This window comes from Cyprinus carpio, chromosome B11 (assembly GCF_018340385.1).
Source record: "Cyprinus carpio isolate SPL01 chromosome B11, ASM1834038v1, whole genome shotgun sequence".
Classification (NCBI taxonomy): Eukaryota; Metazoa; Chordata; class Actinopteri; order Cypriniformes; family Cyprinidae; genus Cyprinus; species Cyprinus carpio.
Window position 1 is genome coordinate 3,949,374 of NC_056607.1, and position 24,872 is coordinate 3,974,245.

At 35.2% G+C, this 24,872-nt stretch overlaps 1 protein-coding gene across 1 annotated transcript; it reads left to right on the plus strand.

Annotated features, from left to right (window-relative positions):
- The first annotated feature begins 8,058 nt into the window (after positions 1-8,058).
- On the plus strand, positions 8,059-22,074 carry LOC109059463 (dolichyl-diphosphooligosaccharide--protein glycosyltransferase subunit 2-like). Its single transcript, XM_042733411.1, has 18 exons — positions 8,059-8,177; positions 8,737-8,924; positions 9,019-9,114; positions 11,068-11,243; positions 11,358-11,433; positions 12,326-12,460; positions 12,577-12,747; positions 12,829-12,947; positions 14,003-14,108; positions 14,580-14,671; positions 14,771-14,885; positions 15,733-15,927; positions 16,070-16,156; positions 16,934-17,029; positions 17,206-17,281; positions 17,861-17,969; positions 19,415-19,511; positions 21,573-22,074. Exons 1-17 carry the CDS (start codon positions 8,165-8,167, stop codon positions 19,464-19,466), a joined length of 1,902 nt encoding a protein of 633 aa, XP_042589345.1. The 5' UTR covers positions 8,059-8,164; the 3' UTR covers positions 19,467-19,511; positions 21,573-22,074.
- The last annotated feature ends 2,798 nt before the right edge of the window (positions 22,075-24,872 follow it).

Genomic DNA, 24,872 nt, shown 5'->3' on the forward strand with positions numbered 1-24,872 from the left:
TTAAGAGCTGGGATTTTTATGTATATTTTTATAAACAAACAGGACTGACTAATGTCATTATCAGTTTTCAACGGCAAGAATGAACAAATTGTGAAAAATCAGCAGACAGATCAGATCAACGCAAATACAGACCTGCCGACCTGTACGCTGGTACGATTCGTCACTAAACTACGCAAAAATCTAGTGACGCCCCGTCCACGCGCAGTGTTTAAAACAAGCCAAAGAAAAAGATGAAGAGTTCAACCAATCAGAACGGTTTTGTTGTTGTTTGTTTGTTTGTTTGTTTTACATTTAAATAATTTCTGCGTTTTATTTCTCTCCTAGTAGCCTATAGTTTCTAGTTTCAGTTCAAAGCGGCTCGCGCTCGCCCCGTCAGATACTTACGTTTCACAGGTATATTGTCCATCTGTAAATGTAAAAAAAAAAAAAAAAAACATGGAAATATTTCCATTTTGCTGTCAGAAATGCATGAGCTTTTGCTTTAGCGATTTTCCGCTAAACTCCACAGACTTAATTTAGAACGAGCGCCGCCGCGCGCATGCGCGCCAAACAGACAGCGCTCAATGAAATGGGAGCGCAATAACTAAAAGATGCATTTTGCTGAAATATTTGTAGTTGGACAATAAATGTGACATGTAGAATTTTAAACCTACAAGTAAGTGTATTTGTATGATAGCACTAACTGTAAAGTGTAATGGGGTAATCAAAATAGCATTTGTACTCAATTAGTATGTTTTTATTATTATGTTTATTTTTAGTTTAGTAACTTTAACTTCTGCTTTAAAAAATATATATTTTTTTTGTTTTAAGATTGCAATGTTACAATATTACAATGTAATGTGATTTTAACCCTTTTTTGCACATAATACAGGTCCTTCTCAAAAAATTAGCATATTGTGAAAAAGTTCATTATTTTCCATAATGTAATGATAAAAATTAAACTTTCATATATTTTAGATTCATTGCACACCAACTGAAATATTTCAGGTCTTTTATTGTTTTAATACTGATGATTTTGGCATACAGCTCATGAAAACCCAAAATTCCTATCTCAAAAAATTAGCATATTTTCATCCGACCAATAAAAGAAAAGTGTTTTTAATACTAAAAAAGTCAACCTTCAAATAATTATGTTCAGTTATGCACTCAATACTTGGTCGGGAATCCTTTTGCAGAAATGACTGCTTCAATGCGGCGTGGCATGGAGGCAATCAGCCTGTGGCACTGCTGAGGTGTTTATGGAGGCCCAGGATGCTTCGATAGCGGCCTTAAGCTCATCCAGAGTGTTGGGTCTTGCGTCTCTCAACTTTCTCTTCACAATATCCCACAGATTCTCTATGGGGTTCAGGTCAGGAGAGTTGGCAGGCCAATTGAGCACAGTAATACCATGGTCTGTAAACCATTTACCAGTGGTTTTGGCACTGTGAGCAGGTGCCAGGTCATGCTGAAAAACGAAATCTGCATCTCCATAAAGCTTTTCAGCAGATGGAAGCATGAAGTGCTCCAAAATCTCCTGATAGCTAGCTGCATTGACCCTGCCCTTGATAAAACACAGTGGACCAACACCAGCAGCTGACATGGCACCCCAGACCATCACTGACTGTGGGTACTTGACACTGGACTTCAGGCATTTCGGCATTTCCTTCTCCCCAGTCTTCCTCCAGACTCTGGCACCTTGATTTCCGAATGACATGCAAAATTTGCTTTCATCCGAAAAAAGTACTTTGGACCACTGAGCAACAGTCCATGCTGCTTCTCTGTAGCCCAAGTCAGGCACTTCTGCCGCTGTTTCTGGTTCAAAAGCACACGCCTGTGCACGGTGGCTCTGGATGTTTCTACTCCAGACTCAGTCCACTGCTTCCGCAGGTCCCCCAAGGTCTGGAATCTGTCCTTCTACACAATCTTCCCCACCCGCAGGTCACCTCTTCTCGTTGTGCAGCGTTTTTTGCCACACTTTTTCCTTCCCCCAGACTTCCCACTGAGGTGCCTTGATACAGCACTCTGGGAACAGCCTATTCGTTCAGAAATTTCTTTCTGTGTCTTACCCTCTCGCTTGAGGGTGTCAATGATGGCCTTCTGGGTTAACCTCTTACCCATGATTGCGTTTTTGAGTAATGAACCAGGCTGGGAGTTTTTTAAAAGCCTCAGGAATCTTTTGCAGGTGTTTAGAGTTAATTAGTTGATTCAGATGATTAGGGTAATAGCTCGTTTAGAGAACCTTTTCATGATATGCTAATTTTTTGAGATAGGAATTTTGGGTTTTCATGAGCTGTATGCCAAAATCATCAGTATTAAACAATAAAAGACCTGAAATATTTCAGTTGGTGTGGCAATGAATCTAAAATATATGAAAGTTTAATTTTTATAATTACATTATGGAAAATAATGAACTTTTTTACAATATGCAAATTTTTTGAGAAGGACCTGTATATGCCTACATGCTTACATTCACTTTATTTGTTTAATCCAAATACAAAATACCGAGATGTATATAGGCTACTGTATACCGCAAATCAGCTAAAAAATACAGAGATATAAATTTTTGCACATATCATCCAGACCTATACAGAAGTGTACTGGAGTTTTATTTTTCTTTTTTTAAATGGCATATATATATATATATATATATATATATATATATATATCTATATATATATATATATATATATATATATATATATATATATATATAAGTAAATAGCAAAGATTAACTAAAATAAACAGTTACGGTAAACTGTAAAACTGTTTACACCCCTGCTGATGGTACTCAAAAAAAAAAAAAAAAAAAAATCCAAGGTTGGCAGGTCTGCAAATATAACCTCAGTATTAAAACTAATTAATGTGCATTTTGTTTACATTCAGAAATGTCTTAGTTTCAACATTTTAACAATATTGTAATTACATGAATTACAGTATGCCAGCAAAACACTGCCAACATGCAGAGTACAAAAGTTTTTTTTTTTTTTTAAGTATCCTGTGTTTTGTGTTTCTTCATGAAGAAGGTCGCGATCAACAGCACAAAGCAACAGAGATTAAAAACAAGTGTAATACATTACATTTCTTAAACGTTAGTTTTTCCATTCATTTACCATTCTGTCATAACTTCAAAACAGTTCAAATCATGTTCATTAATTTTAGTCAAAATTTTAGTTTACTAGAAATAATAAAAAAAATTAATAATATATTAACACACACATAACGTGTAGCTTTGTTTGTGTGTGTGTGTGTGTGTGTGTGTGTGTGTGTGTGTGTGCGTTAATATATTATTTAATTATACTGTGATGACTTAGTGTTCCCTTTATTGTTTTGAGCAATGAAAGAAAACAATCTTCGTCTGCATCTCGCATCTCAGCCAGTTTTAGCCAGATGTGGTGTTTCTGGACTTCAGAAGTGTAGACATCACCTCCCCGAGGGACCGAGCAGTGACTTTTGTCGCCCGAAATCAGATGCTGTGTGCAGCTCCTGCATCAACCCTGGGGCAGAACTGCCCTCATACAGCTTTTTTATTGCCTTGTTTTTTTAGACCTGCAGCACTGGCCTGGCCGCAGCACTGTAAGCTTTGGAAGCAAGAGCTGACATCACTAAGCTACTTCAAGCACTCTGCTTCAAAACAGTAATCTGAATGAATGGATGCAGCCCCACAATCTTACAAACCCAATTCCAAAAAAGTTGGGACACTGTACAAATTGTGAATAAAAACGGAATGCAATGATGTGGAAGTTTCAAATTTCAATATTTTATTCAGAATACAACATAGATGACATATCAAATGTTTAAACTGAGAAAATGTATAATTTTAATGGAAAAATAAGTTGATTTTAAATTTCATGGCATCAACACATCTCAAAAAAGTTGGGACAAGGCCATGTTTACCACTGTGTGGCATCCCCTCTTCTTTTTATAACAAACGTCTGAGGACAGAGAAGACAAGTTGCTCAAGTTTAGGAATAGGAATGTTGTCCCATTCTTGTCTAATACAGGCTTCTAGTTGCTCAACTGTCTTAGGTCTTCTTTGTCGCATCTTCCTCTTTATGATACGGCAAATGTTTTCTATGGGTGAAAGATCTGCTGGCATTGTCATGTTTTTTCAGTACCCTGATCCTTCTTCTATGCAGCCATGATGTTGTAATTGATGCAGTATGTGGTCTGGCATTGTCATGTTGGAAAATGCAAGGTCTTCCCTGAAAGAGACGACGTCTGGATGGGAGCATATGTTGTTCTAGAACTTGGATATACCTTTCAGCATTGATGGTGCCTTTCCAGATGTGTAAGCTGCCCATGCCACACGCACTCATGCAACCCCATACCATCAGAGATGCAGGCTTCTGAACTGAGCATTGTCCTTGTCCTCTTTAGTCCGGATGACATGGCGCCCCAGTTTTCCAAAAAGAACTTCAAATTTTGATTCGTCTGACCACAGAACAGTTTTCCACTTTGTCACAGTCCATTTTAAATGAGCCTTGGCCCAGAGAAAACGCCTGTACTTCTGGATCATGTTTAGATATGGCTTCTTTTTTGACCAAAAGAGTTTTAGCCGGCAACGGTGAATGGCACGGTGGATTGTGTTCACCGACAGTGTTTTCTGGAAGTATTCCTGAGCCCATGTTGTGATTTCCATTACAGTAGCATTCCTGTATGTGATGCAGCGCCGTCTAAGGGCCCGAAGATCACGGGCATCCAGTATGGGTTTCTGGGTTTGTCCCTTACGCACAGAGATTGTTCCAGATTCTCTGAATCTATGCACTGTAGATGATGATAACTTCAAACTCTTTGCAATTTTTCTTTGAGAAACTCCTTTCACATATAACTCCACTGGCCTCTTGAATTGGTGATCCTCTGCCCATCTTGACTTCTGAGAGACACTGCCACTCTGAGAGGCTCTTTTTATACCCAATTGGTCCTTCAGCTGTTGCTTATATGTACATTTAACTTTTCTGGCCTCTTATTGCTACCTGTCCCAACTTTTTTGGAATGTGTAGCTCTCATGAAATCCAAAATGAGCCAATATTTGGCATGACATTTCAAAATGTCTCACAATAAAAATTTAATATATCATCAAATTATCTATATTCTATTGTGAATAAAATATAAATTTATGAGATTTGTAAATTATTCCATTCCTTTTTCACTCACAGTTTGTACAGTGTTCCAACTTTTTTGAAATCGGGTTTGTATATACCCATTTGTACGGGGAGTGATTAAACATGCAAATTCTATTCGCCAATATTCATTGGCTGTTTTTTGTATTAATTAGAGGGTTCTAATGTTAGTAAAATTTCTGATGTATGATGCTTGTTAAAGTTTAAATGTTACAAAAATTCTATTTACAACAAAAATATGAGTTGCCATGATTTTGGTTAGTATATATTTACTTAACACATCACTATTATATATATATATATATATATATATATATATACACTGCATTCCAAATTATTATGCAAGTGACATATCAATAGGATTTCGGTATAATAAAGAGTCAGATTTTTGTTGGTGTTGTTTTTCACATCTTTTTAGATAACTAGCATCAATCTCAGACAGGTTTGGTCAATAGTTTGCCAGGTCTTCTTAGGTAAATGGAAACCCTACTTAAAGAGGTTGTTCAAAATTATTAAGCAAGTCACAGTTCTCATGAAATATGTTGAGGAAGAAAAATCTTTCTGAAGATGAAAAGTATTAAAACAATTCAATATCTTGCAAAAGGCATCAAAACGAACAATATTTTGCAACAAGTAAATAGAAATTATTGAACTGTAAAAAGATTTGTTAGTGACTTAGAGCACAGAAGATCTTGGTCAGATAAAGATTTATTAAGGAAAGTTTCTGTCAAACAAATGAACTGTATTGTAATGCCAGCTGTATAAAAAAAAAAAAAAAAAAAAAAAAGCCACTGCTGAGCAGCAGACAGGTGTTTGAAGCTACTGGAGTCTCAAGATCCTCTCCATGCAGACTGACAGTTGTGTGTAGAGCAGCGTTTCAGTCACTGCTAATCAAACCTCACAAAGAGAAACCTGCACAGTGGCTGTATGAAAAAAGTATGATACTACTAACCATTTTCTGCACCACTATTAAAGAGACCTGAAGGATGTCATTTCTGGTCAATGATGCCACATGTGTGGAGATTAAATTATTATGGGCATAGAATGGTTAGTGTGACGGGGTTGAGTTCAGAATGAGGGACATAACTTTAAAGTCTGTGTTTATAAAATATATATATATATTTATATATATATATATATATATATATATATATATATATATTATATTAATAGAATATAATCTAGGAACACAAATAAATGCTTACATTATTGCCAAAAATCATAGTATATTTCTAAGTATAATATTTTTCTAAGTACAAACTCTGTGACTTTAGGGACATGACAAATATTTTATGCAGTCACTCAATCAATCAATCAATCAATCAATCAATCAATCAATATTCATTATAATGGGATGGGCATGCCAAAGTATTGTGAAAAGCTTTTAACAATTCATTTTGGTGAACCACCACTTTAAAAACTCTGGGTGACTGAAATATTACTGAATCCCAGGAATGACTCATATATTTGATATAGATTCAAATATTTTTTATATAGATTATATTTGATATAGCTTTGCCATTCTATATCAAATATAATTTACTGTTTACTGTATAATTATATAATTTACTTTTATAATTTAATAAATTATATAATTTACTGTAGATTTACTGTTGCACTATTGAAAGTATTCTCACAAACTGCATCACAGTGTCAGTGGTGTAGTCTAGTTTTTTTTGTAGTGGGTATACTGTGATTTTTCCCTCCCAGCCTCATTCTCACCAGTCCTAGAGCGACACCCCATAAGCACCTCCACACTCACCAATGCATACAGTATGCATCTACATAAAGTATTCTGAAAGACTGCTTATGTGATATCAACATGTCAATTTATTATAGCCACAGCCAATGACATTTACAGCTTGGGAGACTTGACTGATTTTCTACTGTTTAGTGTTACTCTTCCTTTATGCTGCCAAGAAATGCTAACATATTTGAACGTGACCAGGTCAAGGTAATGACATCTTCCCCTGCTCTGATAGGGCCACTGCTGCATCCTCAAAAAAAAGTTTGTTATTTGCATGTTTAAGCCTTGTCAGTTTAAACATTCAAGCAATTCCTGGCAGGCTCACGAAAACCCTGAAAGAGTGGAGTCTGAGATGCTTTCATTTCATATCTTCTTTAGTGATTCACATTAAATGCTGTATGTAAACCTGCTATTTACTTCCCTCACTGTATAATTAACCATCTGTTTATAGGCTACTTCCTTTGCACCTTATGTTGTATTTTCCTAATAACTTGAATTACATAACCCACACCTAACCTCATAACTTGAACTATATGTCATGTTTGTGTACAATTACACCCCTATATACACGTTTTATATTTATTTCTATACTTTGTTGTTTGCACTTCTTGTTAGCTGCTGCTAAGACTGCATTCCAATGGCTTTGTAGCCTGCCTACTTGTACCCTGCACAATAAAGTTGAATCTATCTATCTATCTATCTATCTATCTATCTATCTATCTATCTATCTATCTATCTATCTATCTATCTATCTATCTATCTGTCTGTCTGTCTGTCTGTCACTTTTCATGTGGCGGTATCCTGTATTTGATTGGTTGAAATGAGAAATGAGGACTGGAAGCAGCCAATCACAAACAGACACAAAGCACAACACACACCTTCCGTCTTTTATCGCGCAAGAGCATTTTTATTTCTCATACAAACAGATTGTACTCTGTACGTGATCATTTATGAAAAGTTTTAATCTTAATGTACACTATTATAAAAATTTAGTTTGGAAGTCCACGTGTTACCGTTTCTCCCATGTTTCATTCAATTTTACGTGACTTGGCTCATACCACATGAGGTCCGTAGGGGTCATTTGTCCCTCAATGTAATGTCCATTTCATACATTTTACATATTTACGAATGTTTCACTTATCAAATACATGATTTTTATTTTCCATATAATATATATCATTGGGTATTCATTTTTAATGTATGATGTCTATTATTAGATCAAATGAAACGCACATGTCCCCCTACGTTGCTGAAATAAGTTTCATCCGCATGACCCGGAAGTTCTCTGAGCTTTTGGTGACGGTGCATTAGGGCGACAATGGCTCATCTCTGTAAGTAATATTTCTGCATATTTTTATGCTTTTGTTGAAGATTTATGTTGTTCATTAAATCAGTGTAAGAGTGAACAGCGACGTGTCGCTGGCATGTTTAAGCTGATTTTGTGAATGCAGTTAGTCACATTTTGTCCGAACAGTTGTTCTTGCAGCCAGTCAATCAGTGCCTTCATTATTCTGATATTAGTTACTATGCTATTATGTTTTTAGGAGTATTGTGTGTAGTACTTATCCAGTGTCAGGAGAACATTTATAGTGCATTTTATACTTTCGTTGAGTCATATTATATTAGCTGTAGCTAATATTAGTTATAGCTTCTGTATTTGATAGCTTTTGCAAAGAACATGTAAATTCTTATAAAAATAATTATAAAAAAGAAGTTCTTTCGGACAGCTAATCTTTGGTATTTCCAACTGATTTTAAACCAGCTCTTTCCACACCCTCAAAATGTATATAATGCTTTTCCAGGAGTCAGATGCTTCCTTTAAGTGCAGTTACCTTAAGATATTTACACGTCTTCATGAGCTCTGATCTTTGTGCATGTACCAATTTGAAGGTTTGTTTAGCCTGTTGGTCCTGTCCCTGGTCCTTGAGACCCAGGCCCTGACCCAAACCCATCATCTGACCACCACTGATGTGGCCAGACTTCAGGCTGTATTGAGCCAACCCTTCACTGACCTCAAGTCTGCTTATTACTCTGTTGTTGGACTTAGCAAGTTGGGAATCTTTGTTGCGGATGCAGATGTAAGGAAAAAACAACAGTATTTAAAATAATAATAATAATAATAATAATAGTCTTTACCATTGTGTCTAATTTTGTCTTATCTGTCTACCTCAGGAGACATGCAGGTTTATCAATTCAAACCTGGATCCCTCTAGCGTGGAGTCACTCTTTTATGCGGCAGAAGCCAGCCAGGCTTTGTCTGGATGTGAGGTAAAATACTTCTTCACTTTCCTTTTTGTCTTGATCACCGGTTGGATGTCACTCAGGTCTGATTGAGATGCACAGATTGTTCATCACAAGTTGAATTGATCTCTTCTGGTGTAGGGTTCTTTGTATGCCTTACTGTTTAGAAGCATTCATACCTCATGTTAAAGTTTTTTTGGGCAGAGTCAAATTTTTTTATTTATTATTATTATTTTTTAAGACCGCTAATTTGTTTTTAGTGTCACAATTAAGTTTTTTCATGCAATAAGTTCAGCTATTAGTGATGTGATTCAGCTATTAAGCAGCTCTACAGAAGACAATAGTTAATTATTTCAGCTTAATTCAATTAATCTGGTCTGGATACAGGCTGGATGGTAAACTCATGATAAGAATGAGACCGAGACTAATATTAGGGTAGATGCCATTCCTCTTTTAATGTAACAAGTACACTGGGTGATATGAGAAGTGTTCCCCATTCCAGTTGTCCTAATTAATGCAGGTTAACAGTCCTTTTATGGATTTGAATTATAGAAATGTGAAAGTGAAGTGAAGTGACGTGACGTGACGTGACATACAGCCCATACTCAGAATTCGTGCTCTGCATTTAACCCATCCAAAGTGCACACACACAGAAGTGGGCAGCCATTTATGCTGCGTGGCCCGGGGACCAGTTGGGGGTTCGGTTCCTTGCTCAAGGGCACCTCAGTCGTGGTATTGCTGACCCGAGACTCGAACCCATAACCTTAGGGTTAAGAGTCAAACTCTCTAACCACTAGGCCACGACTTCCCCTGGCGTGTTATGTGTATTCTAGGCTAAAGAGATGGGTCTTCAAGCTTACAGAGTGTGTCTGCCTCCTGAACAGTGCTAGGTAGACTGTTTCTAAGTTAGGGTGCTAAATAGGAAACGGATCTACCACCGACAGTCAATTGTGATGTTTTAGGAATTTTGTGACTGCAAGAACGTGAAGGATTATAATGTGAAAAAAACAGAGAAGCTAAACTATTCAGTGATTTATAAGTAATAAGCAAAATTGTAAAATGTATACAATGCTTAATAGGGAGCCAATGCAGGATTGACGGATAATACTTGATAATACTATATATACTGTGTATTTATATATTTATTTATTGGTAGATAGATAGATAGATAGATAGATAGATAGGCAGGCAAAAAATGAAATTCTCTATTGTGAGTGCTTTAAAGAACAATGACATTAAAATAGTATTATTATTTTCTATTAAACATATATATATTTATTCTGGGTGTTTTTAACATATGTTTAATAATTAATTAGATGTAAAAATGAAAATTATGCCACTCTCCTTCAAGTTGTTCCAAACCCATTCATTTCCATTCACCTATTCGTTTTTATTCATTTCATTCATATTCAAGATACAAATAGCAATATATATTTAATGAAACTGGAGACTTTTTGTCTCTCCATTGAAAGTCCACGCAACCAAACTTTAATGCCTCAAAAATTTTATGTTGTAAACGAAACTCATAAGAATAGAGCAGTTTAAGATTTATAAACCAGTCTTTTTATATGGATTAGTTATACGTGGTCTTTTTGTACTTTTTACTACATTGGAAGTTTTGGTTGTTTGGACTTTCAATGGAACAAAAATAAGAAAATATTGAAAATATCTTCATTGGTATTCTGAAATTGAATGAAAGCCTTAAGGGTTTGGAACAACATGAAGGTAAGTAAATAGTAACAGATCTTTCATTTTTGGGTGAACTTTAAGTTCAAAGACCTGTCTATGCTTAACCTCCTAAAAAACCTGTTTAAACATGGTTTGGTGGACTTGGTTAGTTTAAGCTAGTCTCCTTGGCAAAGCTAATGTTTAGCTGGGCAGCCTAAAATGGACAGTCACTTTCAAATAATATGTCACATTGCACACAGTAATTTTCACTAGCAAATCCACAAATTGTATTTTCTATTTCGATCCTGACAGATTCCTGTGTCAAATGACACGCGTGATTTGCTTTTGGCCACTGTCAGTGAGGACTCCACTGCCTCTCAGATCCATCAGTCTGTGAGTGCTCTCAGCGCTCTTGGGTTACCTCTGGCCTCACAGGAGGTGGTCAGTGCCCTGAAAGCTCGTATCTCCAAAGAGGATAATGTCTTGGCGTAAGTATATATCCTTATGTTAAAATGTTTTGTTTTAACTTGAGGCTTGCTTTGTGGTCTCTTTTTATTAGTTTAATTTTGAGACCTAACTCTGATTTTCTCTTCTCCGGACAGAATCATTTTGGCATTGCAGACTGCGTCTCGTCTCTCGCAGCAAGCTGAACTTGGAGAGATCCTGGAGGAGATTGAGGTGAGAGATAAGTGTGTCACCTCAGATTTATTAGCCTGAAACAACAGTGCAAAAGCACAATAAAAACCTTACTACAATAGTGTGCTAATTAAAATGTAATGTACATATTCTGTGACAGCTTGGTGTTGCACATCTTGCATTTTCTGCATTTCCTGCATTTTCTGCATTATCAAGTGATTCGTCCCTGCAGTTTTTTGATGCCATAACAAGAAATAATTTTTAATTTAAACATAGTGTTGAAGAAAATATTATGAGAAGAATAACCAGATTATTATTAATAATATCATCAATATATTTAAAAAAGAACATCTTGAAGGAGTATAATGTTGCTGTTTGAGCTGTGCTCAGGCTGAAGAGTGAATGAATGCCAGTAAATTAAGAGTTTTTGTAGCGCAGCTGATTATTTAACTCAGCTAAATGTGTCCTATATAGAAGTGATCAGACATACAACATAAACCTAAAATTACAACTTGAATTTGCACAAAAGCTCAGACGCTAAAATAGAGATGTACAAAGAATTTACAACATACAAAATGATCATTGTTTAAGTACTTAAATGCCTTTATTTACAGTGCAGAACAATTTAAATGTGTGTAGGCAATCTTAGGGTAGTAATTTAATTTATCAGTTCATGTTTTGATTGTTACTCATGGTTAAATCTCACACAACATGTCCAGGATCATGTTTCATACTAGTTTTTAAAAAATCAAAGAAATGTGCTTTATTATAACAATTATTTTTGCAGTGTTGTTGTTATTAACAGTCAACTGAAGACAAAGCTACTTTTAAACTTTTCTGATTTGTCTCGTTTGCTCTGTGTACCAGAAACCCACTTTTTATTTGATTATTTTTTGGTATTCTTGTGTGATTTGTATGTTTTTCTTCATTGCAGGATCTCGCTGCTCGTTTAGATGATCTGGGTGGAGTGTATCTTCAGTTTGAGGAGGGGCTGGAGGCCACAGCATTGTTTGTTTCTGCTGCGTATTCCCTGTCCGATCATGTGGACATGGAGCCCCCCCTGAAAGAGGTTCATAGTTTAGCCCCCTCAGAATAAATGTGTAACTATGTACACAAATACATTCTACAAGTATTTGAAGTACTGTCTCAAGGTAAATGGCTCCTCCTCTTGTTCCTCACAGTCAGGTAATCCAGCTAGTGAACTCCATCTTCAGTAAGAAGTCTTGGGACTCTCTCTCAGAGGCATTCAGTGTGGCTAGTGCGGCTGCATCGCTTTCCAACAATCGCTTCCATGTGCCTGTCATTGTCAGTGCCCAGGGCCCTGCTGCCGTATCCCACAGCCATCCCTTCCTCCAGGTAGGCCTCGATTTTAAGTGTGTACTCTATATTTTTTAAGAGACCTGAAATAATCTGTAATGTCTGTGTTTGTTACTGCAGCTTCAGGTGACGGATGTCCTTTGCCAGCCCCTCAGTTCAGCAAGTGTGCTGGTGGAGTCGGCCAGTGCTGTGGCCTCAAAATCTGCCATCCTAAGCCAGGCACCCTTCACCCTCAGAGAGTATGTGCATTTTAGATGACAACTTTCAAATAATGATTAATGCCTTTTAAAAGGAAAAAAAAAACATGCTACTAAACATGCTTCCTTTAAAAAGTTAGTTAGTTAGAGTTAGTTAAACCAAAAAAAGAAAATTCTGGTTTCTACTCATCCTCATGCCTTTCCAAACTCCTTAAGATTTTTATTCATCCTCTGAACACAAATGAACATTTTTTTTATTTAATTTCTCTTTTAATTTTTGACCATCCTTTAAATACGCAATCGGTTTTCAAGCTTCAGTCAAGGTTTACTCTTCAGTCAGGTTTTCATGCTTTACAATCAAGACATTGTAAAAGTAATCTAGGTGGTTAGATCTAATTCACACAATCACTTTAAGATGAACATATTTAATTTAGGCTTTTATTCATATATAAACATTAATCATCACACATACATAAAGCACATTAAATATGTTTAATGACAGTTCAAATGTGCGTGCTTGACCAGCAAGAACGAATGAGTTTTATTCTTGCATGTCAATTATGTATGTTTGGGCTTTGAGTTTATCTAGAATACATTTAAACTAGTGCTGTCAAACAATTAATCGCATCCAAAATTTAAAATTTTGTTCACAAAATATATGAGTGTGTGATGTGTGTATTTATTATGTATATATAAATACAAACACATGCTTGTATGTATTTAAGAAAAATATGGTGTTTATATATTAAATATATTTATATATAATTTAAAGTATAATAATAATATAAATGTATATACATGTAAATATTTTCAAAATATATGCTGTATGTGTGTATATTTTTATGTGTGTATATACACACACACACACACACACACAGTACACATAGTATGTAAACAAAAACGTTTATTTTGGATGTGATTAATCATTTGACAGCACTAATTTAAACTGTCCCTTTATGTAATCTGCATAGTGCTTGAATATTTTATTTTGTAAAAGAGTTTCAAACTCTAGATAAGTAACGTAATATGCCTCAAATACAGTGATATTTCATTTGGAAATATTGCCTTTTTTTAAAAGACTGTTCTTTGTTTCACAGTGGGGTTTTTGAGCTGAATTTCATGGCCAGCCAACCAGCAAGTGGCTACTATCAGTTCTCTGTTGCCATTACTGGTGACAGCCGATTTGTTGCCAACCATGTTGAGGTACTTTACTGAATCTTTGAAATGTGCTAGGAAAATCAAAAGTTTAGTTTGTATCTGTTTATCTTATTGTATTTTGTTGTGACCTCAATGAGTTGACCTCAGCGTTTAACTCTTAATTGCTGCAATGAACTGTAATTCATGTCCTCATTCTCTCAACATTCACGTTTAATTGGTCTAGAGTGCGTTCAATCACATTTGTAGCTATGTAAGGAATAATTGCTCTGACTGTTCAGTGTACAATTATAAGGTCGAAAGCATGTCACATCTGTTGTGGTGGTTTTCTGAAGCCATTAGCCTCTTTCACTGAACAAATTACAAAAAAAAGGCACAATTACTGTAATTGCTGTAGTTTTTTTCTTTCTTGCAGCATATTCACACTTACGAGTGTCTATTTTAATGGACTGAAATAATTTGTTGTTGTGATGTCATTTTAAAGCCTTAGATTCAAACTTGTTTGATTTACTTTCTCAGCTCAAAGTAAAGGTCTCTACCCGAGTTGCCATCAACAACATGGATTTGTCTGTCGTGGACAAGGACCAGAGTATTGGCCCCAAAACCACCAGGTAAGATCTAGAACCTCTAGCTTCTATCAAGCTCTATTTGATTAATTTTCTTTTTATTGTATAATTAAGCCAGCGTATGCGTTGAACTCTATTTTTCAGAGTGGAATATCCAACTAAAGCCAAAGCATCTTTTATGGCAGACAGCCATCAAAACTTTGCCATGACGTTCCAGTTAGTTGATGAGACCACAGGAGTGGAACTCACCCCTCACCAGGTGATTATCCCATCCAAAATGGTTTTCTTTTATGCATAAAGCATGACAGGTGAATAAATTCTGGCCTCATTGAATAGTCTTATGTTTTTGCCTTAATTAGTAAGACAAACCTTTTTGTGAGGTTTTGATCTTCAAAGGGGACATTGGATGCAAAATTCACTTTTACATGGTCTTTTATATACAGTACAAACACAGTAAGCAATGCAAGTGGTTTGTAATGTAAAAGTTTCCGGTTTCACACCGCAAAAGTGAGCAGCTGCTGCTGTGATGCTGTTCAAACACTTTCAGTGTGAATATTCATGAGAGTGTGTAGCTGCAGTGAAGATGAAGTTACACTGACATAAAGCTCAAGTTTGCGGTGTGAAACAGGCGTAAATAAGAGGTAAGTTTCTTCATTTTCTCTCGATATCAGAGCTACTGAGGACAGTTTTGTTTTTGATGGTAACGCGCCACCAAATACACAAATAAACGGAAGAGATGGGTGGGATGAGCAGTAGCTCATTATTATTTTAAAGAGCATAAATGTAAAGAATTATAATTAAGAGACATGCACCGAAACAGGTCACTGTGAACGGAGCTGTTTATGACAAGGTAAAAAGGGTGTTGTTTTACACAACCATTGAGAAATTTTAACCAACATATGTTTCAGACATTTCATAAAGACCCTAAAGATTCATACCAACTTGTTGAAAATAGGCATCCGATGTCTCCTTTAAAACCTTGGATAGGGATGTGTGATTAAGCCTATGTCATCAAAATCTCACTCCAAGCAAGCAAAGCTGGCAACCCTATTTAAATGCACTGTTCAAAAACATTTGAATGTACTGATTGAAGTCATTGCTTTCAGACCTTTGTGAGGTTGCACAACCAGAAGACAGGTCAGGAGGTCGTGTTTGTGGCTGAACCCGACAGTAAGAATTTGTATAAGTTTGAGCTGGACACAGCTGAGAGAAAGACAGAGTTTGACTCCATCTCTGGCACCTATGCGCTTTACCTGATGGTGGGAGACGCTACGCTGGAGAACCCCATTTTGTGGAATGTGGTACGGCAGTTATTTTCATTGGAGAACTCTGGGATCTTGTAATAGACTTTTGCAAGTGCTGTGTTGTTGTTTTTTTCTGGCGTGTTTGGAAATGTTGAATTGTCATTGTTTAGTCTTAATCTAGACTTAATTTTTCTCAAAGGCTGACGTTGTGCTGAAGTTCTTAGATGAAGAGGCTCCTGGAACAATTCAGGCTAAAACTTTGTATGTACCGAAACCAGAAATCCAGGTAAGCGCTCCAGTGGTTCTCAGGGACGACAGTATATTCTGAGGAAAATGCCAAATTTCTGTATAGAGAACATGACTTTTATTAATAATATAATTATTATTATCAATAAAAACTTAATATTAATTTATATATAAATCTGGGATTTGCTATCTTGTTTAAATGCACAAATCAACATTTTAGGATTAAAAATAAATAAAACAAAGCATGAAATAATTAAAAAATATATATTTCCAAACAAGCAAGTTTGTGACATTGACTCTTTGGACTTTGTATAAAAGGACAGATTTTCCTCCTTCCACTGAAGCATAAGATGCTATTCAGAACATTACTGGATCATGGTGGATAGCGTGGGTCATCAGGTTTTATTTGTAACTTTTAAATGCTGCTTCATTAAAGAAAAGGGAAACATACCAAATTAAGAGAAATTATAGGATCCATGTAAATATTTGAAATTATTTTTAACATTTTTGTGTTAATAACATAATTAGTAATTACACATTTTGTTCAACTTGAACAATGCCGTTATTGCATTTTATGTATTGCTATTTTTATTTCATTTTTATTTTTTTACTCTTTCAACTTTTCAACCCTTTTTTAAACTTGTTATACTCTTTCCTTTCATTAATTGATTGTTTGGTTGAAATTATTGTTCCTTTTATCAAGATGTATATCGGCTAAAAATATCAAAATATGCCCAGTCCTATTTGTTACCTCATTTCTGTATTCTTTTAATTAATTTATTTGTTTATTTTTTAATTAATAAAATTGTTTCTACAGCATCTTTTCAGAGAGCCAGAGAAGAAGCCACCCACAGTTGTATCCAATGCATTTACTGCCTTGGTCCTCTCTCCATTTTTGCTGCTCCTGATACTGGTAATGGCCTTCTGACCCATTATTATGGATGCATGTAAAAACTGACATGGGAATAAACGAAACTATGTAAATTAATGTTGTGATTTCTGTTGCTTGAGTAAAAAATTATGTATATTTGATCTATCATTCTGTCATTCACTCTGTCATGCTTATGTTTCTCTCTCTTGCCTGTACAGTGGTTTAAACTTGGAGCCAATATCTCAAACTTCACACTGTCACCCAGCACTATTCTCTTCCACATAGGCCATGCAGGTAAGACTGACTTTTATTATACAGTATTCCGCAGTATATCAGTGTGATCAGTTAATAGAGTGCAACAACAGGGTTCAGAAAGTGAGAATATCATTTTCTTCACAGAAATTGGTTTTATTTTAGTTTTTTACAATGAAATATAAATCACTTGTTGTCAATGTTTTGTTTTTTCCTCTAGAACTTAAATTTTACATTGGAAATGAAGTCAAGATCCAGCACAGTACAAAAAGAATGTCCTTAGAATGAAATGGCCTATTCATTAATTAAATAACTAATTAATCTAATAGTTTATCATAACCAGATTTGCACACTGAACTTCCAAATCAACGTACAATCGAATAGAAAATGTTTTAGATAATACTTGTTTGATGGAATATTTAACTTAAAGGCGGAAAAAGAATAATCCATGTTATGGAATTGAGCTAAGTAACTGCACAATTATTAAGTTTACCTTGTTTTTTCCCCTTTCACTGCTCTTAAAACAGACCTGCATCCAATTTAACTTCTATAATGTGACTTGCTTCTGAGAGAAAAAAATAAATAAAAATAGGGTTAAAAAAAAAATCTATTTTTTTGCAGCTATGTTGGGTCTAATGTACGTGTACTGGACTCACCTGAACATGTTCCAGACTCTGAAGTATTTGGCTCTGGCTGGGAACCGCATGCTAGCACAAAAAGCTGTGAAAAGGTACAGTAACTGTTTTAAACTGATATAACCTCTTTAAACTGATAATTCCAACATTATCTAAAGTCCAACAGTATTTAATCTCAAACATTTAAAACCAACCTTCAGGAAAAAAGTGCAAAATTAAAAGTATATATAAAAATAACATATAGACACATTTAGTAAAAAAAAATGCGAATGAACCAGTGTTAGCATAATGAAGCTCATCTTATGCAGTCTTTAAGGCCAACCTTCATGGTCATTCAAGCCACTGTGATATGTTGCTTAATTTTATATCGGCATCAAAATTATATATAGATAGGGAATATTTTGTATATCTTTCAGACTTATTTCTGATGTGGTAAAAAGGCAGCTTTGAATTGCACTTTGACAAAATAGAGCCTTGGGTTTTATCTTTGTGCCCTTTATGTCTTCACTCTGAACCTTCTGCCAAACTTGTGGGTGTGTTACCGTCTCTGAGCTCTGTAGTGTGTGCTTGATTTACAGAAAAGTGGTTTCCTCTTCATTTTCTGTCTTTTGGGACTAGATTAATTTCACAGATTTAGAATGTACCTTCCTGAGTATGCCCTGCTAATTAACAGCCTTTTGTGAAAGATTACTCAACCAATAGTGCCTTTAAAACGACCTAAGAGAGAACAGAAGTGCCCATATAGTATTTAGTTTTAACCTGAAATGTTTTTTTTTTCTTCTCCTAGGCTCAATTCTATACAGATAAATTCATTTAATGCATTTAATGCAAGGTTGTGACTTCTAAAGTTCCATCTTTTTCCAAAGGGAGATTTGTACATAAAGCAATCAACAGCGAAGTGATCTAAAATCATTATCTGTGAGAGTTGATGTCTGCTGGCATGATTGACATTGATGATGTGACAGATGAGAAAAGTTTAGATGGAGCTCATCCATCTACCATTAGATACTGTTGTCATGTTTAAACATTTTTTAACTATCAATACATGTCATTAGTTGGCAGATTTAGCTAATAGATATAGCCAATTACAAAGCCCACCAATAATATTGGGGCATCTAGTAGTAGAAACACATACTAGCAGCCAACAGTACAGTTGCCTTTTGACTGCCAGGCCAAGGTGAATGGAGCATTAAGGGACATTCACACCATTATAATAACTATAACATTTTCAGTAATCACTCTTATTCTGTAAGAACCATAGGTATAACAAAAAAAGAAGAACAATATTATTGAACTCTCATTAAGAACATTTTTTTAGCTGATGAACAATAAAAACAATCCAAACAATATTCAGCTGACTTTAAAGTGTGCATTTAAAGGGGCAGATGGCATAAATAATGTTATTGTCCATTGGTGTGGACTCCTTAACTCTGTAACTTTATAGTTATCATTTTTGGTGTGAACAAACTTTGTCTCCGTGTTTCTTTCTTTAACCCTTCTGCATTTTTCCACTCCCTCTCTTTCTTTACCCTTCCTTTAGGATTGCTGCAGAGCAAAGTAGTAGATTGGCAAAATATAGGAGTCTGCGATAAATGCCTGAATGTTTTGCAAAAAGAAAGGCCAGTCTTCAGGCTGAAGTAAGGCTTGCTGTTGCCATCTGTGCATCCCATAATATGGCATCAACATTTCCATGACAACAGCTACTGCATGGCTATGTTGGTGTGTTTTTTGAGTGAAGCTCACAACTTCCTTTGAAACAATGGCATTTGTGACTGTCAAGCCATATTTTTCATGTCATTCTTTTTATTGATCAGTGTGTTGTGATCACTTGTTTTTGTTGGCTTTTGTTTCACTTCATTAGTGTGTGCAGTGACAGACCGCTGAACTACACTTTAGGCCCTATGTGATAAATTGCTTGTCTTTTTGTCACTGTGAAAATTTCTCAGTTGTGAAGTTGCCTGATTAAAGTTCTATATGAATTTATGAGTAAATTCCAAGCATTCACTAAACTATTATTTCTATACAAATAAGGGGCATCATAGGACTTCACTTGGTTCACAAATAGCAGCGCCATTTGCCTGGCACAATTAATATTTGCAGCTTTAATATAAATACAAACATATTTACAGAACAGCCTGTTCAAAAAAAAAAGAAAAAGAAAAGAGGAAGAAATCCTAAATACACCAGCTAGGCCTTGTTTTGTAACAAGGTAAAAATAAAAGAAAAATAAAAGTTCATCACAAGTAGGCTTTCCACAAGCTGAGGTAAATTCTAATATAGGTTCATGGTATCATAAAGACAAAAATAACCAATATACATATCTAACAAAGACTACAAATTAACAATGATTTAAATGAAATTCAATCGAATGTGAAGTGTCACATGTCAGTGTATGGTTTATCTGTATTTAAATTGCACATTTAACAGTATTTTACGTAAGGGATAATGTACATCCAGCCGGTTGTTATCTCTTTGTGACGGGGTCCTGATCACCCTGTCGGGGTTTATTCTGAGATAACAACCGGCTGGATGTACATTATCCCACTTATTACACGGCTACTTGCCACATAAGTAAACAATTAGATGTGAAATATTGATTTGAGTTGAAATATTTGAACCCAAAGCTTCCATGAAGACAGCAGTTGTGAGCAAGCGGGAAATTCAAACTAGACAGACATTTAAGGGAAACCGTGCAGTCACACTACTTATTACACAACATTTCACCACAAAAATAATTAAGCCACTAAAAGAATTAAGACGAAGATGTTTTAAAACCTTACCAGTTTGTTACTTCTCTTATAATCCATTACATAGTACAAAACAATCGTAGCAAAAGGGCAGCAACTGCATTTGTATGAAACGAGAAATGAGTCCGCGATACCAGGATGACATAATTAAATAATTGTACACCATTTTGAATCTAGGTTTAATATTTTATTAGCTAAACAAATGCAAAGCTTCCACCAAGAAAAAATAGTTCAAGCAAGAGTACAGCGACGACTGCTGCTGCTCGGATGAGAGCCTGTGTTATTAGCTTTTACGGTTGTTATCGAGGGATAACATACTGTACCTCTGAATATCGTGGCTGACCAATCAGATTCAAGTATTCCACAGAGCCGTGTAATAATATAAAATAACATGAAATGACAAGATCAAGAATATCTCTGTGCAAACGGTGTCTGATGTTTGCCCCAATACCTAATTTGCATGTGTTTTTGAATCATGCTGAAGCACTGCAGACATGATGCATGCTAATAACCTATGCTCAATGCATGCAACTTATTCTTGGTAAATTCCCCTTCCTAAAATTATTTTGAATACTGAGTGGATTGGTCATGATTAATACAGTATTGCATTTTAAATAATTTGCTTTTTTAATTATAGTAATGACCTACCTTGCAGTGCAACACTGCTAACATTCTGTTTAGGGTTTGAAAGTGATCCATTAACTTTGTTCGATTTTAGCATTCAGAAGATAACCAACAGATGATGTTATGGATATTTGCATACTGTGATTGGTCTTTTCCTGCATCTGTTTAACCAACTGCAGTGTGATTGATGACAAAAAGGTTAAATGTTGCATTGCAGGTTATGAAGAACTGCAGTTTAAAACCTAAGCTTTCGCTAGCTTGCAAGCACTGCTATTTCCTACAGGAAGTACAAATTTGGTTTAATCAGTACTTTTTTCTCTTTTTCAGACTTGATGGAAAATGATGCTGGCAAAATCGAGAAGACCATGGATGTTTCATATTCATGTTTTGTCTTTATTTAAGAAACTTGGGAACAGAAGTATTGGTGGTGGTTTAAAAGAAACAAAGATGCAGGCCGGAATGTTCTGGAATTTTCAAGAATACAAATTGAATTTGACAATTAAGAAACATGCAGTTTTCTTTTTTTGACAACAAATCACTGTCAGATCTGTTTCTTCACTGTTTCTTGTACATTGAATTGTATTTGGTAATGCAAGTGAAAGTTTATGATCTTCTACTGTGGTTTCCTGATTTTGGAAGGATGTTCATTTGATTTTTGTAATGAATAGTGAAGTATGTTCCTGTTTGAGGGCTTTTTTCTTTTTCGTCATACCATCAGAGCAAGAGGTTTTGTTTGTCATCAGCTGAACAGAAATGTGGAATCATTCTTCCAGTCACACACAGATGGCTTTACACATTTTTAAAAAATAAATAAAACAATTAAAACACATTTTCTTGTTTTGTGTTTTTTAGTGTCCGATACTGGTTTTCAGAGAGCAGGGTGGCTAATATAATACTGAACACACTTAGTCATTCTTTACTATTCTAAAAAGAAGAAAATATGAAGATTTTAACAAAAGTATGAAATGCAAGTATGGGGATTATGTAGTAACCAAAACATGTTAAAGAAAATAAATCTAGCCATTTCGAAGGGCTTCATGTGTATGTTGGACACTTGTTGGCTGCTCTTAACTTTTTGGGTGCAGATTGTCCATTAAAATATTATATTTTACTTTGTTTCATGACAGAATTAATTTCAATTTCATATACTTTGTCACAATGCTGGTCTAGCACTGGACAAGTGTATATAATGTATTAGCTAGATAACTGTTAGCAAATGTAGAACAAATTAAAGTTTTAAAACCCAATCTAATTAAACATAAAAACGCAAAAGCTCCCCCATTTCTCACCTGCTTTAAGTAAAAGTGAGAAAAATTGGTCAGAAACACAAAAACTGTCCACAAAATGCAACTTTCAGACACCAGCTTTATTTTTAAGCTCAAAAGAACTGAACACACAGAATTGTGGAATATCAAAGGCAGTGAAGGATACGTGTATGCTGCCTTCAAAAAACGCTCAGATGAAGGCATCTCAGGAGACGGGGAGTGAATCTGACATTAGATTCAGATGTTTCTTGATGCCTTTCTACCTTGGAATGCATCCTCCGAAGGCAGCATTTTTTAGTCTTTGGACGCAGTCAGTCTTTAATCCAAAAAGCAGAAAGTTCTGGTGTTCAATTACAGTTCATTCGCTGGTTGGCAGGTTGGTATTTAAACATTATTTTCATGGTGTTCATGCATTCATGCATTGTTTCAGTGATTACAGGTTTTCAAACTTGTGTGTCAGTGATAACAGGTGCGTTCACTAAATTGTTATTCACTTCACACATCATTTCATCTGGTTGCTTTGAGGTTCTACTTCCTCTTTTCTATAGTCTGTCTAAAGTGTTTTCATGAGAGAAATGTCATCATAGATTGTCAACTTAGAAATAATGCTATTAGTGAGAGGTGATTTTTTTTTCTTTTTCGGTATAATTTGGAAGAGTTCAGTGTTTTTAAGGAGTGGCTTAAGGAATGATTATACTGTCCCACTATACAACCATATGTACTTGCTTGTGTTTTTTTTAGGTAGGGACTCCTGATTCCTGTGGCAGACCTTCTGAACACTAGCTGTAAAAATACACAGTGCACAGAAAACTGTATGAAGGCTGAACTGAGTTTAAAAAAGTGGATCAGAGACGGGGTACCTAAAACTATATTATTTAATTAAAAACAATAAATGATTAAGTTATAGCTGTCCAAAAAAAAAAAACATACCAAAGTCTTTTGCCCATAACAGTCTTTGACCAAATTTGACCAAGAACTTTTCGGTAGCTATTGGTAAAGATGGTGTCAGCATGTCTTCCAAACATAAAAATGGAGATTAAACTTTACAGAGTTATGACAGAGTTAGATGACTTTATTTGAAGTCAGATTAGACCATTTCTGACCAAGGATATTAGGATATCAGGGTTCAACCACTTACAAGGCCCAAAGTACAGTGCAAGAATTTTGTTCCAGTTAACAGAAATGTCACATTTAGTCTTACAGTTAGTTAAGTTTTGTTAAAATTGCAAGAATGATTTTTGATAGTTTGGAAGCATCAGCAAAAATTGGTTGACAATATAGGCAGAAATCAGCGTATGCAATATGCCATATAACGGCATACCACCATTTTGCAGCCAAAGTGTATTTATAGTTGTCTTGGCAAATTAAAAACCTAAACAATTTGTTAAAAATGAATTATTTTTTTAGCAAAATAAATAAAATTTCAGTTAAAATACGTGTATATATATATATATATATATATATATATATATATATATATATATATATATATATATATATATATATATATATATATATATATATTGTTGAGCACTAGGTGAATGAATGAATGACTGACCTAAACTTCATCAGCATCTGTTGTTTGGGATGAAGTATCTGCTGGCAACTGCACTGGATCCTCGATAGAGCAGGTAATCAGTATCGCAGCTGCTCTCTGACCGAAGCTAACAAACACATCAAGCACTGTGTTTATCACTGTCACATTCGTAAGATGTGAACATAGCCATAGAATAGAACAAGTTCTTTTCTACACAGAACAGTCAATTTCAGACAGGAGTGGTTTTAGTCCAGTTTTCGGTAGAGGAGACTACTGTTTTTTAAGGTTTTTTTTTTTTGGCAGCCCATTTCTGTTAAGTCTTTAGTACAAAAAATAAATAAAATACGACTGAACATTTGATAAAAAATGCAGTGCGCTTAATACACAGGATGGGTTCATGACTGTGTCAACTAGCCCCAGTCTCACCTTTTTAAACAAAAACATTGTTATTACCTTACAAATTGCATGTTGTAAGGAAATAAATTAAAGAAGATGCTCTCAAAAAGCCATGGACTCACATCCTGTGTCTGTAGTTCATAATGAGAAGCCCTGACTCTAGTTAACACAACAAAAGTAGAGTTCAGGTTCTGTCAATTAGGGTAACATGACAGACTCATCTGAACATCTTTTCAGAAGCAGCACAGACTTACACTCTTCTCATAGGCAGCAGTTCTTTTTAGCACCATTCATACCCTACTCTTTGCCCATGTGTTTGTATAGAGGTGTATAACCTAAAAATGAGTCAAACACTGTTAATTAGTTGTATCCCAACAATTTCTGCAAATGTCATGTCCTGAGAAAATCAGAATGCTATGATAATGGTTT